Here is a 17,073-nt window from a genome sequence, read left to right on the forward strand (position 1 = left end):
TTATATATCTATTGTGTTTTGGTTTCTATTTGCTGGCACCGCAATAATCCCATACCCCTCCACTCCCTTTTTCACCATAAATATATTATTATTAAAGAAGAGAGGGCGATCTATATGTGGTATCCAACAGCAAGCAACTGACAATGACGCTGTAGCAGTGTACAGTATGTATTAAAAGGTATCCCAATGAAAAAGAGAACGGGTATGGTGCAGTGCGTGGAATCATACACCACTGCCCCCTAGCCAGTAGGCATCTATGATGAGGATGAGAAAGTATGAGCAGCGAGGGTAGGAGATTGCTGGAGAAACTTCACAGCAGGCCATGCACCAAACTCTTAACAAAGCAAGATAAAAAAATAAACTACCCTCCCTATAAAAAAAAAAAAAAGAAAAAGAGAACGATCACAGGGAATCGTCAAATGGCACTTGCTAACTTGAACAAAAACAGATGTCTCATCCAGCACTCACACATAGCAATTATTTTTCACGATCGCCATATACTCACCTAAACTGCTCCCTTGCAGCTTCTTGCGTGTCAGTGTTAAGCACACACACACACACACACACACAGGTAGTCAAGACAATATAGCAAGCCCTGGCCTGAGGCCTCACTTGACCCCCCCCCCCCCACTGTACCAACACAACACCAGAAACATTATCATTCAATTGAAAGACCACCTACATCAGTAAAATCATCTTGAAGCAAGCCTTTAATGAACTTTTTAGGCTGGCTGTTGCCAGAACGTCAGCGTAGAACATGGTTTCTCAACTCCAGTCCTCAAGGCGGCCCAACAGGTCATGTTTTCAGGTTTTCCCTCAGATGAAATGGCTGTGATAATTACTAGGGCAGTGAAACTGATCAAATCACCTGTGAAAAATAATGGACAGCCTGAAAACATGACCTTTTGGGGCGCCTTGAGGACTGGAATTGAGAAACACTGGCGTAGAATAATCAGAGACCCAGTAGCGTTCATTCTTATGGCAATTATTTTCATTCATATATTTGCGAATCCCAGTGGCTTTAAAGTAGTTGAAATGGACTAAAAAATGACATGTGTGACCACCTGTAGCAGCATGCAAACTCCATAAACAAAACATTACAGTACTTTGCCAGTTTGGCTTAAAAAAGTTCTAAGAATGGAATTTTTACCACTTTTCCAGGCCTCATCAAGTACACAATACATATAACTAACACTCTTACCTTCAACCAGAGTTCCTCCGCAAATTTTCGCACTTTATCTGTGACATCGATTGCTCCTGTGCTAGTTAGCCTGCTTAGAAAATCTACAGAGCTTGAACTCCGTTTAGCAGTGCCAACAAGGAACTGGGCCACATGACGATCGCTCATACCCAGAACTTCATGGAGCTGATCCTTCACCCAGGCTTCCACCACATCCATTTTTAGATTCTCAGTCAATGGCAGGTTAGAGCGAATCCTGGAAACACAACTGGAGGAGCAGAGCTAAGCTTCAGCAAGAGGAGGCAGGAGCAGCTGTAAGTAAGAAAGAATGATAGAGTCACAAAATGTGAAATTTACATACAAACACCAGTCGTGCCTATTTGCCTTTCTTTGCCAAAACTACTCAACTTTGCCCAAGAGTCCTGAAGAAAACACAATATATTGCCCTATGTAGTTATAACTACATGTTTAAAGTGAATGTAAAGGGATTACCTTTCTTTTAAATAACAAAAATGGTATACTTCCTGGCTCCTCCCCCCTTTTGAAGCGCCCCCATAGCAAGCCACTTGCTATGGGGGCACGCATGCAGGCTCAATCCCGAGCTTTGCTCTGTGTGTCCATCGACACACAGAGCATGGCTTGGCCTTGTCCCCCACTCTCTTCACAATCTGTGATTGACAGCAGAAGAAGTCAATGGCTCCCACTGCTGCCTTCATGGCCAATGAGAGAGAGCGAGAGAGCGCCACTGCTTTCGGGCACAGCGCTGGATCGAGACCAGGTTTTGTTTTTTTTTTCAACTTAGTTTTATATGGAGTGCAGAGGGATAAGAACACCTGTCAATTGTATTTGCTGTCTGTGCCACCTTTAGACCGCTATCACACTGAGGCAGTTTTCAGGCGTTTTAGTGCTAGAAATAGCGCCTGTAAACTACATCCCATTCATTACAATGGGTGCTTTCACACTGGGGCGGTGCGCTTGCAGGACATTGCTGTAAAAGCATGCAAGGAAAGTACTGCCAATAACCGGAAAGTCTGTTCACACCGTGATCAGCTTTGACTGGACACAACTGATCACATAGTAAAGGGTCACTGTGATTGACCCTTTCCCCCCCATTTTGTTGTCGGCTGTGTCCGAAGGACACAGCGATCACAGAGTGCTCCGGATGCGGGCCGTCTTTCGGCTATAGAGCAGTAAGGAAGTGGTCAGGTAGAATTTTCCAGCAAATAGTTATTAAAAGCAGCAGAGAAAGGGTTTGTCAATATCAATCCTGCATTAGCAAATAAACGACAAAAGACTTTGCAGACGCATATTCAAAAACCTGCCTGAGCTCATTACTAGTTGTCACCTGAACAGGAATAGAGGAAAAATCTTGCAATGGGGACACTAGTTCAGGTGACCACTGTGTAGGTGAGGAATTCCTCTCACTTTACAGAGATTTACTTTCACTTTTTGTTGCATCTCTGGGACAGGAAATGAAGGGAAATCACTCCAATGTAACTAAGACCATGAAAAAAAGGGAGGGAGGTCCCCAAATATTCTCTGGTGCAGAATCTTCCAGATCTGTATGCATTAAGCCTAGGTTCACACTGCTGCGAATTCAAAATCGCGGTAAAATGCGCGATTTTACGGCTGCGATTTTGCCGCGATTTCGGCCGCAATGTAATGTAAATCGCGGCCCGAAATCGCAAAAAGTAGTACAGGAACTACTTTTTGAAATCGCAGATGCGGCGTCGCACTGATTAGGACAGTGCCATTGACGAAAATTGCCGCCGATTTGAGATGCGATTTGACATGTCAAATCGCATCTCAAATCGTTCCAAATCGTACCCAGTGTGAACCAGGGCTAAATGACAGAGATCAATTCTCCATCAGGCAACATTTGTCAAAAGTCCAAAATGAGTCATTCTCCGAACTCATCTCTAACATGAACTCCCTCTTTCTGTTCTCATTCCTCACCTCCACAGCTCACTGAAGTACGAAAAGTGGGAGTTGGGGTTAAAGAGGAGATTAGAGGACGCGCAAACATTTTTCTGGGAATCTCAGCCATTCAAAACGCAGGTTCAGGTGCCATTATTTTCAATGGCGCCTAAAACATGGTGTCTATTTTCCACAATTTATCATATCACATGAAGCTCCTGCTCCTTTTTGGGCGACAAGCTTCACGCAATGTGCCACGCTATAAAATGCACAGCAAAACTGCATTGCGTTTTAGGTGCCATTGAAAACAATGCCACTTGAACCTGCATTTTGCGATTGACATGCGTTTTGAGATTCTGGGCAGGATCGCAAAACGCCCAGGTATGAACGGGGCTTGAAAACTGAACTAAACCCTGCTAACCTTTTCCACCAAGAAAGCTGCCATCTTGGCCTTTGTTTAATTGGCAGTTGCCATGGTTCTGCACATGTGATCAGTTATGACACCAGTAGAGGTCGACCGATATGGGTTTTTCTTTGGCCGATGCCGATATTTAGAAATGCCGATATTTAGAAATCCGATATATGATGTCGATTTTTGCGGCCGATATTTCAGGCCGATTTCTTTATTTTTTTTGGTGGCACTGGCTCGTGGCACTGGATGGCACTGGAAGATGGCACTAGCAGAAGGCACTTATTGGCACTGGCAGGTTGCACTGGATGGCACTGAAAGATGGTACTAGCAGATGGCACTGATTGGCAGGTGGCATTTATTGGCACTGGCAGGTGGCACTAATTGGCAGATGGCACCAACAGGTGACACTGGCAAGTGGCACTGACTGGCAGGTGGCACTGGCAGGTGGCACTGGGTGGCAATAGTTAGCACTGGCAGGTGGCACTGATGGCTTTAGTTAACACTGGTAGGTGGCACTGGATGGAAGGTGGCACTAATTGGCACTGGTATTGGCGGTGGCATTGGCAGATGGCACTGGATGGAAGGTGGCACTAATTGGCACTGTATGGTGGCACTGGTATTGCCACTGGCAGATGGCACTGGATGGCAAGTGGCACTAATTGGCACTGGCAAAAAAATGGTGTCACCCCCTCAGTACAGACCCCCTCTCCCTCCAGTATAGACACTCCCCCCCGCTACAGACACCAGAGAGCGGTGTGTGTCCCACGCGCTGGCCCCTCTTCCTCTGTGGGCGTAAACAGAGAGGAGGGCTGCCGCGCTGGGTGTACCAAGATGGCCGCGGCTCGGGAGCTAGGCCGAAGCCGCGGCCTTTCCTGATGCTGTGACCGCGGCAGCAATCCGCGGATCCACGGATTGCCGCCGTGGTCACAGCATCAGGAAAGGACGCGGCTTCGGCCTAGCTCCGGATCCGTGGCACCGCTAGCGGCCATGTAAAATATCGGCATAATTTGGATAAAAATCGTCCGATGACGATTTCTCCAAAACGGACAAATATCGGCCGATATATCGGTCTGCTGATATATCGGTCGACCTATAGACACCAGCCATTGGATGGTTTGACAGTTTGGTTGAGGACACAAGCAAATGTGACAGTTAGCAGTCTAGCATGACAGGAATTTAAGTTTTTTTGAAACCGTTAAATCGTTGGCTTTAGTTCCACTTTACTGACACCCCAAGTGCAGCTACAGACACGTTTTGTCACATCAAAACGCACGAGTCTCAGTACCAGGAGCTGCTCTGTCGCATTTTTCGCACATAAGGCAGCCCACATGAATAGTCCTCCATATACTGTCACACAACAAATGCACATCACACAGGTGTGAACGGGCATTAATACGTATGCATTTCATCTGGTGGGGATTTCTTTTTTTCTCACATCAAAATGTGAGTTTCACTTTAAATGCTTGAGTGAATTTTGCTCTTCTTACTAAATAACAATCGTCCATAAATACGTCATTTTATTGGCCATTGTGTATCTCCTCACCACTACAAGTCCCAGCGTGCCTTTCCCACCCACGCCAGCCTCTGTTATTGTACAATGGTGAGGCCTCCATCTCCAGCACTTCTAATACTCACCATGTAAAAACAACAACCACCTCCGTCCCCTTGCTTTCCTCACACTCCGTTACGATACAAGGAGCCTTTGGCGCCTGTTGATGACATCTTCCACAACGTCCACTACACTTCCGTGTTCTGGAACGCACACTGCGTTTCAGCGAGATCTACAAGCGGTGTTCTGTCATATTCTCCAACTCGTTGGTGATTCTGATGGGAATCGGAATGACGTTCTCGTGGACGCGCATGCGCAGGAGACTCTGACCGTTGGAGAATATGACACAGGGCGCTGGAGACACAGGACGTTGTCCAAAAGATACGGTGTGACGTTCTCGTGGACGCGCATGCGCATCACAGTCGGTTGGAGCTTTTGATAAGTTGGAACTTATGACAGAGCAACGGGAACTGGCGCAGGACGAGCGATGTTCTGTCAAAAGTTCCAACTTATCAAGAGCGTAGAATAGGTGTAGAGAAGACAGGACGACTAGTGTAGACAAAGGATGTTTGGCTTACTTACGTTAGCAACCGCTCTTTTACATAAGAAAGTGAACCCGCCCTAATGTACAGTACTATATCCAATAACAATTGTCTAAGTGCCTATACACATCATAGTTGCATTACTGGAAAGAGCTATATTAACCACTTAATGACTGAGCCTCTGAGATTTGGCGTTTACAACTTTTTTTGCTCGAAAATTACTTAAAACCCCCAAACATTATATGTTTTTTCTAACACCCTAGAAAATAAAATGGCGGTCGTTGCAATATTTTCTGTCACACCGTATTTGCGCAGCGGTTTTACAAGCGCACTTTTTTTGGAATAAATACACTTTTTATCTGAAAGCGGACCGCCCGCTGAAGAAGAAGATACCATGGTCATGGCAGCTAGCCAGCCTCTTCAAAGTACCAGTATATAACGACTGTGGGTGGTCTGTAAGTGGTCAAAGCAGCCTGTTTATTTTAAATAGGCTGGTGGCGCACATAGAAAAAACACGCGGCTGCATTCACATCTGAGCGTAGCGTCTTTAAGCATTTTTCAATTTTTTGCGCGCTTTATGTGCAATTTTGTTGCATTTTTATACAGCTTTTTTATTTTTTTTTATTTTTTTTAGCCAATAGCGAAAACTATCACCTTTTGCATCCTTTGTTGCTAGGTATTTCAGCTTATTCAGTGTAGCACTACCCCCGTAGGAGCTGCTGGTTTAGATTTTGGGTGGCACGTTACCTCTATTCTCGCTGTCCAGGATGAAAGGAGAGTTCGAAGAATTTCAATGTCCACACACAATGTACCTCTTTTCTCTTTGGGTTTATTTTGAAGAACTTTAGTAGAAAAGAGGAGTGAGGGGTGGAAGGGTAGGTAGGTTCAAGTGCACAGTCACAAAGTAAGAAAACACTCCTGTTTCCAGCAAACAGTTCTCGTCGCCACTCTAGCCAGAGTGGGTATTGCTCACCCGGATAGGTCCCTCTCACTGGCCTAGCAGCCGGGATGACGCACTAAATAAAGTACAGTCTCTGCCACAGATATTTTGGTCCGGAATCCTCTGTCACAGGATTCAGCACCCGGATCTCTTTAGCTTTTCTCACTAGAATCTTTAAACCTGACAGGTGACACTGTCAGGCCTCTCGGTGTACGGTGCATCCTTGGATGAAGCTTCCAGGCCTTCTCGTAAGGTACCAGCCTCTTGCATGGTCCTTACCAGGATAGGTCCTCCCCTGGTCTCCTTCATCAAGTGGCTTCCTTTCGCAGGACGGACAGCACAGGATCACCTCTGCGGTATGGGCCCCAGTCAGACAACTGGGCCCACCAGAAGAAGCCACAGCCCTGGGCCAACGTGGTCCCGGAGCTAGGATTCACAACACGCACCTCTGGCCAGGTGGGCCACGAGGCGCGAACGGACCCTGCACCAATGTCGTCTGTCTCTTAAGTACCCCTGCCCAGCATGCACAGCGGGGTAACCACTCCCATTAATTTGTTGCTGAGGGGGACACTCGATGTACCATGACATGACTGCTGCCACCCTTGGCCTGGGGAGGTAATAACACCCCCAGGCGATCAATGGTGGATCACTCCCAGCACAGCCATGGCTAGGACAGAGGCTAAATTGCCTTTAATTACTCTGGTCTGAGCCAAATAACAGCTCAGACCCCCCCCCCATTAAATTTGAGGCAGTGCCTGTCAATCAGGAGCAGGGTGCTACATACTCCCCCCACTACAGATAGACACTGTCCCCAGTGGCGGAAACAATGGCACTCAAGCCTGAGCGCCAGCACCTGAACTTTTAACTTGGAAGCGAAGGGAAGAAAATAAATAGGACCATAGTATACATTGTCATGCTGTAACAATTCACCGATTTACATTACCATCCCTGTTCTATCTATCTAACCCGCCCACTCTCCGGCAGTTTTGATAGAAGATCAGCTTACCTAAAACAAAACAGAACATACACACAATAATTCTAATTCCAATATTATAGACATTCGGGACAGAACAAAGCTGCACCTCCGTGGAGGTGGAACTTTCATTCTTCCTTCTAAAAGAACACAGTAGCTAGGCTTTAAAGCAGGGATCCTGAAACTACGGCCCTCCAGCTGTTGCGGAACTACACATCCCACGAGGCATTGTAAAACTCTGACATTTACAGACATGGCTAGGCATGATGGGAATTGTAGTTCCTGAACAATGGGAGGGCCATAGTTTGAAGACCCATGCTTTAAAAAGAGTCTTTCCCTACTCTTATTGATCAAGCCTGAGCGCCAGCACCTGAACTTTTAACTTTTTTAACTTTTAACAGGGTCAGGGGTTTTCCCTGCTTCTCAAGGGTGGTGACAAAGTACACTTAGTCATCCTTGCCAGTTCTTTGGATGACCACCCGATCGGCGTAAATGTGCCGACCGTAGCTCCAATGCAGCCGGCATCCCTGGAAGCGGTGAGCCATTATAAATGAACAGTCCAAGTTTCGGGATGGTTTAGGCACATTCAAATTGTCCCAGATGGCTTCCTCATACCACTTCTCTTTATTGGCTTCAATCTCCTCCATAGTCGCCTTTGGCACATAGGGGAACTCCAGGCCATACTCAATAGCTACCCTCTTCATTAAATACCCTTTGCAAGCGGGCGAGTCTGGGTAGTGAATGGGAGCTTCCCAGTCCCGGCATTACACATGCCTCCGGTGACCTTTTTAAGAGAAGCGCAGTAGCGAGCGGCCATTCTTCACCCCTCTTCCTTCCGGGGCCGCGAACTCTGGCATTGTGACTGGCTGGAGTCGCGTGACGTTACTCCCGGGAGCGCGGGAGCCGCTTTTAACAGCAGGACCCAAAATAAAAACGGCACAGTATGCCCTTTCTAACTCCAGCACATGCGCAGGAGAAATCGGTCTTATAATCTCTTGTATCATGTCCGCAGTTTTTGATAATCCTCTTATATGATGCCTACAGTCTCTAACTTTCTCTCGTATCATGCCCAAAATGTCTATGTCTTGTATCATGCCCATTTTCTCTGAATATTTCTTGTATTGTGTCTGCAGTCTCCAACTATTTCTTGTATCTTGTCTGCAGTCTCTAACTAACCATTTCTTGCATCATGTCTGAAGACTGACTATTTTTTATATCATGTCTGCAGTCTCTAACCCATACCTTCCAACTTTTTGAGATGGGAATGAGGGACACCTATTAGCAAAAGTATGTAGGCATAGCATAGGAAAGGAGCCTGAGCTGGTAGGTAGGTTTAGCAACCATACTGTTTTACTAATTTGTGCTTTTTTTGTAAAGTTGAACTTACACTTAAATTGGTTGTAAACCCTATAAAAAAAAACCTGCAAGACAAAGGCATACTGAGCTAGTATGAATAGCCAATTACTTACCTTAGATCGAAACCCCCGCATCGGTCCTCGTTCCCCCCTCCGGCCGGCGACATCTCTCTCGGGGGTTACTTCAGGGTATTGCGGCTCCGGCGCTGTGATTGTCCGGAACCGCGATGACGTCACTTCCGCACACACAGAATCTGGTGCAGCTGTGTACAGTAACCAATCAGCTTCTAATGTCAGCTTGTTCAGTTAAGCTTTGACAATAAAACCTAAAAGCTGGTTGGTTACTATGCAGAGCTGGACCAGATGCAGGGCCAGATTCACAAAGGTTAGCGGATCTTTAGATCCGTGTAACCTATGTGTTTTAAGATCCGCCCTCGCAAGTTTGTGAGGAAAGTGTCAAATTCACAACACACTTACCTCCAAACTTGCGACGGCGGATCCTAACTCCCCCAGCGGAATTCAAATTCCGCGGCTAGGGGAGTGTCATATTTAAATCAGGCGCGCTCCCGCGCCGATTTAAATACGCATGCGTCGTCCGGGGAATTTCCCGGCGTGCATTGCTCCCACTGACGTCAATAGGACGTCAGTGGTTGCGACGTGAGCGGGACTTGCGACGCGCGTGTTCGTGAATCGGCGTACGCAAACGACGTAGGGAATTTCAAAATCGACGCGGGAACGACGGCCATACTTAACAATACTTACCCCTGCTTTTAGCAGGGGTAAGTATACGACGGGTACCGCGCTACGGAAACGACGTAAGAACACCGCGTCGGGTCCGCGTACGTTCGTGAATTTCGCGTATCTCGCTGATTTACATATTATTCAGTGTAAATCAGCGGGAACGCCCCCGGCGCCATTTTTAAATCAAAAAAAAGATCCGACAGTGTAACACAGTGTGACACTGTCGGATCTCAGCCCTATCTATGCGTATCTGATTCTATGAATCAGGTGCATAGATAGGACCAGTAAAAATACGAGATACGATGGTGTATCTGAGATACTCCATCGTATCTCTTTTGTGAATCTGGCCCACTGTGTGCACCAGTTTTAGTAAATCTCCCCCTGTGTGTGTATTACTTTTTGAGTACTTTGGGGAATGATTTGCCCAAAACCCAAGTAATAGGTGAAAAGTCTAGTAGGCTCCACCTTTTTCTAAGTAGCCCTCTGGGCACATGGAACTGGTTGTTCAGTTCTGTTCTAGGAAAATCACTGAATCTGACGGATAATTATTCCCGATGTCCTTTTCATGCGGAACCTCCCAGTTCATTACTTGTTTGTAGCTGTGCAAATTGTTGGAACTAGAAAAGAAGGCATAGCTTGCATAGGTGTAGTTAAGGTTTGGTACATAATAAGGTGGAGTTTAGGCGTAATAGAGTTTAACTAAAATAGTTCTTACGTGAAATCAATCAGCAAGCTTCTAAGAATATCCAGAAAACATGCTCAGTTTACATAACCAGAGTTACATGTAATCCTTTGTAACATTGACTATTTTCACAGGCGCTTCTGTCTGGGATTACAGTCTGTCTTCCCAGAGCACAAAAAAATGAAAAATTGTATACTCAACTTTCCGTAATTTTCCTTTCCTGGTGCATCTTCATGGCAGCATACAATGGGTTGTGGTTCTGCCCCCATAACCTGAAAGGACTGGTTAACCTGATAGCACTGGCTCGTGGCATTCTCTGTAAGGATGAAAATAGATGATTTTCCATAGGAATGCATTGATGCATTCACATGTGTGAAAGGGGCCTAACTCTCACCTTTTGGGTGGGAATATGTATCCTCCCATGAAGATGCACCAGAAAAAGGAAAATTACGGAAAAGAGAGTATACAATTTTTCGTTTTCCTGGTGCATCATGGCAGCATATACTGGAAACTAACTCGCCATACAGGAGGGTGCAAGAATTTTTATGTAAAGGTCAGTAGCGCAAGTATGCACAGTTTTCCAAATTTTACCTTTGTGAGTCTGGTTCACCTAATAAAGTGTAATGAAGGTGTCTCAAGGTTGCTGACTTGCAAATAGCCTCAGGAGACACTCGGCACTTCTCTGTCCTCAAAGCTGGCACTGCCAAAGTTGAATGTGCTCTTAAAGGGGTTGTATGGGTTCAGTTTTAAAAAAAAACATGTCATACTTACCTCCACTGTGCAGTTCGTTTTGCACAGAGCGGCGCCGATCGTCCTCTTCTGGGGTCCCATGGTGGCTCTTGCGGCTCCTCCCCGCAAGAGCTAACCCCCTCTGAAAAAGCGTTCTCCCAAAGGGGGTTACCTTGCAGGCACGCTCCCATGTGATACACTCGGCAGCCATAGCCGCCAAGTGTATGACTCGGCCCCGCCCCCCGGCGCTTTGCATTATTGATTTGATTGACAGCAGCGGGAACCAATGGCTGTGCTGCTATTAATCTAACCAATAAACAGCTGAAAGAGCCAGTTGGATAGCGACGCGGGAACAAGGCCATGGAAGTTCGGGGCTCAGGTAAGTAAAACTGGGACAAGGGGGGCCGGAGAGTACAAGGTTTTTTTTCACCTTAATGCATAGGATGCATTAAAGTGAAAAAACACAAAGCTTTACAACCACTTTAAGTCCTCCTGAACAAGAAGGTCTTGTGAAGAGTAGGCTCTTTTAATTGTCTTAATCTAGGAGGTAACTGTATGCGTTGATGCTGACTGACCTTGTCGTAAGCTATGCCGGAACCAAGCACAGATTTCAGCTTTCCTGAGTGAAAAGGTAGCTGCCAAGTAGGTCATTAAAGCAAAAATGGAAAATAGGGAGGTTACTCCTGCGCTAATCAGTGACAAATGAAATTGATTAAACAAATATTGAAAATAAAAGGTCTAAGCGGCAACATAAACATGTGATAATCATGAAACATACATAAAACAAAAATAATAGTTGCGCTAAGTGATACCAAAAATAGTGACAAAAAACATTAATATCACATGATTGAAAAAAATGTGTAAATAACAATTAACAGCGGATGGCCTGTACTGCAAGGAGTCTGCTAGTGAAGATATTACCACTAATCATGTCAATGAGACATTAAAGTGCGAAGCACACAAAAAGATATGGTAATAAAATTAAAAATATTAAATATTGTATAACATAAAGTGTCCCAAAGTGAAACGGACAGTAGGTACAACAATATCAGATGGCATACATATACAAGAAATGATCAAGCATGCAGATCAATGATTAGTCCAATCAAGGGAGGAAAGATGAAAGCTCCAGGTCAACACTGATAGAAGTGTCTGCAGATGTAGAGTGAAACTGTCATCCACCACCACAGCGATACAATCTTCTCCCGTGCAACACAGAGTAGTAAAGGGGGGACCCTTACCAGAATGTTGAACCTCAGATATAAGGTCTAAACTCACGTTTGCAGATATAAACCTCTGCAGGGGTTATGGTAGATCCTCTAGCCTCCGGGCTCCTCGGTATCTCCACACTGAATCCTCCTCTGAGACAACCCGTGGGATGGTAGTGATTAGTCCCCAGAACGCCAATCCATGGATCATAGGGGATATGAAAAAAAAATAGGCCACATGTGCATTACCTCCTTTCCAAAAATGGGTATTTATTGTGAAGCTGTGGGCATTACAGCAATAAAAAAATGAGCAAATTGTAAAACGAGCCAGTTAAACAGATAAAAAAGCCGGCATAGGTATAAAATTCAAAATAAGCGAAACACCCGTGCTTCCGGGGTCACGTGGGAGCGTGATGATGTCACTACGTCACTCCGCCCTCCCAGGGTGGAGTGACGTAGTGACATCATCAAATAGAGTCTGCAAATAGAGTCGTTTGATGAGAGGGGTCCTTGCAGTATGGGTAACCTTGATCTTCAGCTAGCTATGGTGGTGCCCAGAGATATTACTGTATAGTGGCAATCCAGGAGACCTGAATGGAATAGATATTGTATTTTCCACAGCAAAGGCCTTGCAGCTGATAAGGTGTAAAGGTGTCTGCATGGAGTGTCTCTAGGTAAGGTGTCAGAGATAATATAGGCATCCGCCTTTCACCAATCCTGCAGATACATGGTCTCCTGAGGACAGGATGTCCCTGGACAGGCTTTTGAATGCACCTAGATGCAAAGTGCCTGACTGGCAATCTGTTGGCTCAGAAGCTCTGCCTAAGCCGTTATGACCCTCAAACAGCACTGGGGTGACAGCCTGTCACACTTGCACCTTCAGTGTCCCAAGAGAGTGAGCCTGCCCAGGACAGTTCAATTCATCTGATCACCCAGAATTCCTATGTGCCTCAGCACACTGAAATTTGTAGTTTTCAACAGTATTAGGTCTACCATAGATTGTAGTGACTGGACTATATGTCCCACAATCCTCTGCACTCAGATAGTGATGTGATTATTCCCCGTGTTGAGCACTAGGGGGAAGAAGCTCCATACACAACCTGCAAGAGAGTGTCCCTGAATGAAGGTAACAACACAGCTAGCACTTGGCTACAGTGCGTGTATTAAAGTGGTTAGAGCTGGTTTACACCACAAAAACGCACTCCAGATTCGTTCCAGGTGCATTTCTGCATTCACGTTCCAATTATTGTTTTTAAATGCATTTTTGACGCATTTCTGGGTGCATTCCAGATGCTTTTTTCTTATTTTTTCCAGTACAGTCCAGTGCAGGAAAAATGCAGCATGTTTTCTGAAACGCACCAGGACTGACCTCACTGGTGTGAACGATGCCACTGGAAACCATATACGGTAACCTACTTTCAATGCGTTTGTGATGCAGAAAGAAACCACACTGGACTGCATGTGGTTTGAACTGGCCCTGAAGCTTAAAACATTTTTTACCGTAATGCATTCCTTGTATTAAGGTAAAAAACATTTTCTATTTCTCTGCTCCCAGCATTGGTATACAATGCTCACATATGCAAAAGTCATGTATAAGTGTAAGCAGGTCCCCGGGGGGCAAAAGCAAATATTGTGTAGGAAAGAATGAACAACCAGTAATTAACATTGGGTCCACCAGGGGCCTATCAAGTTCTATCATGGGGTCAAGAAGAAGGAAGACACAATAAAGAGAAGTAAATAAAGAGGGAACATGATTGTTACTTTAATTTAAAAACATTTTTTTGACTTTAGTAACACTTTAATAGCAATACCTGGATTTAAGTTATAAAGCGGTTGTAAACCCCGGCAGTAAAAAAAAAAAAACTTTCCCCCTGTAAGGCAATTGTATAATGTGCTAGTAGTGTGCAATGCATATTAGCACGTTGTGATATACACTTCTCAAAAAAATGAAAGGAACACTTTTGAATCGGAACTGGGATATTGATCTGGTCAGTTAAGTAGCAGAGGGGGAGGGGTGTATACAGAGGGGGTTGTTAATCAGTTTCAGCTGCTTTGCTGTTAATTGAAATTAACAACAGGTGCACTAGATGGGCAACAATGAGACGACCTCCAAAACAGGAATGTTTTTTCAGGTGGAGGTGTCTGACATTTTTTGTCCCTGCTCATCTTTTCTGACTGTTTTTCACTAGTGTTGCATTTGGCTAGGGTCAGTGTCACTACTGGTAGCACAAGGAGATACTTGGACCCTATAAAAGTTGCACAGGCAGCCCAACTCCTCCAGGATGGCACATCAATATGTGTCATTGCCAGAAGGTTCACCGTGTCTCCTAGCACAGTCTCAAGAGCATGGAGGAGATTCCAGGAGACAGGCAGTTTCTCCAGGAGAGCTGGACAGAGCCATAGAAGGTCCTTAACCCATCAGCAGGACCAGTATCTGCTCCTTTGTGCAAGGAGGAACAGGATGAGCACTGCCAGAGCCCTACAAAATGACCTTCAGCAGGCCACTGGTGTGAATGTCTCTGACCAAACAATCAGAAACAGACTTCATGAGGGTGGCCCGAGGGCCCAACGTCCTCTAGTGTGTTCTGTGCTTATTGCCGGACACTGTGGAGCTCGATTGGCATTTTCCATTGAACACCAGAATTGGCAGGTCCGCCACTGGTGCCCCATGCTTTTCACAGATGAGAGCAGGTTCACCCTGAGCATATGTAACAGACGTGAAAGGGTCTGGAGAAGCCGCGGAGAACTTTATGCTGCCTGTAACATCCTTCAGCATGACTGGTTTGGTGGTGGGTCAGTGATGGTCTGGGGAGGCATATCCATGACAGACGCTCAGACCTCTACAGGCTACACAGTGGCACCCTGACTTCCATTAGGTATCGGGATGAAATACTTGGACCCATTGTCAGACCCTACGCTGGTGCAGTGGGTCCTGGGTTCCTCCTGGTGCACGACAATGCCCAGCCTCATGTGGCGAGAGCATGCAGCCAGTTCCTGGAGGATGAAGAAATTGATTCCATTGAATAGACCCCACGCTCATCTGACCTAAATCCAAAAGAACACCTCTGGGATATTATGTTTCGGTCCATCCAGTGCCTCCAGGTTGCACCTCAGTCTGTTCAGGAGCTCAGTGATGCTCTGGTCCAGATCTGGGAGCAAATACCACAGGACACCATCCGTCATCTCATTAGGAGCATGCCCTGATGTTGTCAGGCATGCATACAAGCACTTGGGGCCCATACAAACTACTGAGGACCATTTTGAGTTGTTGCAATGAAATTTCAGCAAAATGGACTAGCTTGCTGCATAATTTTTTCACTTTGATGTTCGGGGTGTCTTTGAATTCAGCCCTCTGTAGGTGGATAATTTTCATTTCCATCAAATTACGTGCCATGCTTTCATTCCTTACACACTACCTAGTCCATATCAGTATAGAGTATAGATATCCAGCATGAGATTTTTGCCCATTGAGATCTGATATGTTTTCAAAGTGTTCCTTTAATTTTTTTTGAGCAGTGTAGTTACCGTAGAACGAAGCCCTCCAGTGACGCGCTGTCACCTTTTTGGGTTTGCGGTCTCTGGTTGTATGAGTCACCGGACCCGCGATGACATCACTCCTGCGGCTCTGGCACTTGGCTTTGAAGGTGCAGTATGCTGCACCTTCAGAGTGCATGCGCCGGTGACGTCACTGCACATTTAGGAGATATTCGTTTTACCTACAGGCTTACCTGTGAAAGGACTTTATTACGATTTTTCGTGGATCAATGCACCTGGTGTGAACGAGCCACTGTGCTGCTAAGAATGCAGAATAACGTGACTGCTGCTTGTACAAGAGTGGTGTCATGTGTGACCATTACTTGTGATGACAAAGCCATGCCTTCATCCCAGCAATAAAATGACGCTATGGACTTCCCTGCCAAACAAGACAGACAAGCGATCTGTAATCCAATATCACCTGTGAACCTTCTCCAAGAAAACGTGTTTTGACAAAATAAATTGACACATCTGTGAGCACCTCGCGGCGCATTCTACATGCGTGAGTCACTGAGATTAAACCTCCGACTGGGGGTGGAGAGAAATGATTTGAAAGCAGCTGAATTCTTTGATATTTTTCATGTCAGAGCAAAATGTATTAATATAATTGTCATCCTTTATTTCTAAAGAGATGCAGCAAGTACTTTATATACAGTGCAAAACAAATAGCAGAAGGAAAAAAAAAAATTACAAAAGCTTTTTTAGGCCATTCAGTCAATAGGGGAGAAAATTAAGCTCCGTGCAAAGCCATATAGGGCTATGGACACCTCTGTGACAATGCTGATTGGCCCAGTCCTGTCACATGGGTGAGTCACACGCTGTTCCATACCTAGACGTACCTGGTATTTCCTTCAGGTCCCAACAATGAATAGAACAGCAGAAGAGTGAAGGAAACGTATGTACTGTATACACATGTGAAGATGAAGCACTCGTTTACATTGAATCTGGCTTTAAAATCGTGAAACTTCATCTGAAATCTCACGATTTCAAAGCTGCATTTCAGTGCAACTTCAGGTGCGACTTTGAAGACATCTGTGCAGCTTCATGCACAGATGTCTATGCAAGTCGCACCCGAAATTGCCAAAAGAAGTGCAGGAGCTACTTTTTTAAATCAATGTGGGGCCGTAAAGTCGATGTCTCACCGGTTTGAACAGTGACATTGCCGGTGACTTGTCGTTATGGTTCCCCTATCCAGATGGTTCCTGTAAGGACTGCGCAGGCAATCCTTGCCAACGGAAATCTCCGAACCTCGGCCGGCATCCAGGCTCATTCCTTAACATCCCCGTGGATTGTCCGACTGGCCACTTTCCT

The 17,073-nt window shown here is 45.6% G+C and overlaps 1 protein-coding gene across 2 annotated transcripts in view; it reads right to left on the reverse strand.

Moving 5' to 3' along the window:
• DHX16 (DEAH-box helicase 16) overlaps window positions 1-5,371 on the reverse strand; it is a 65,517-nt gene extending 60,146 nt beyond the window's left edge. For both annotated transcript variants that reach the window (XM_040323449.1, XM_040323448.1), the window contains exons 1-2: window positions 5,145-5,371; window positions 1,202-1,492 (exon numbers count right to left, since the gene is read on the reverse strand). In XM_040323449.1, coding sequence (XP_040179383.1) covers window positions 1,202-1,399 — 198 coding nt within the window. In that variant the 5' untranslated portion in view covers window positions 1,400-1,492; window positions 5,145-5,371. The remainder of the gene's footprint in view (window positions 1-1,201; window positions 1,493-5,144) is intronic.
• Between the last annotated feature and the right edge of the window lie 11,702 nt (window positions 5,372-17,073).

Source organism: Rana temporaria, chromosome 9 (genome assembly GCF_905171775.1).
Source record: "Rana temporaria chromosome 9, aRanTem1.1, whole genome shotgun sequence".
NCBI classification, from domain to species: domain Eukaryota; kingdom Metazoa; phylum Chordata; class Amphibia; order Anura; family Ranidae; genus Rana; species Rana temporaria.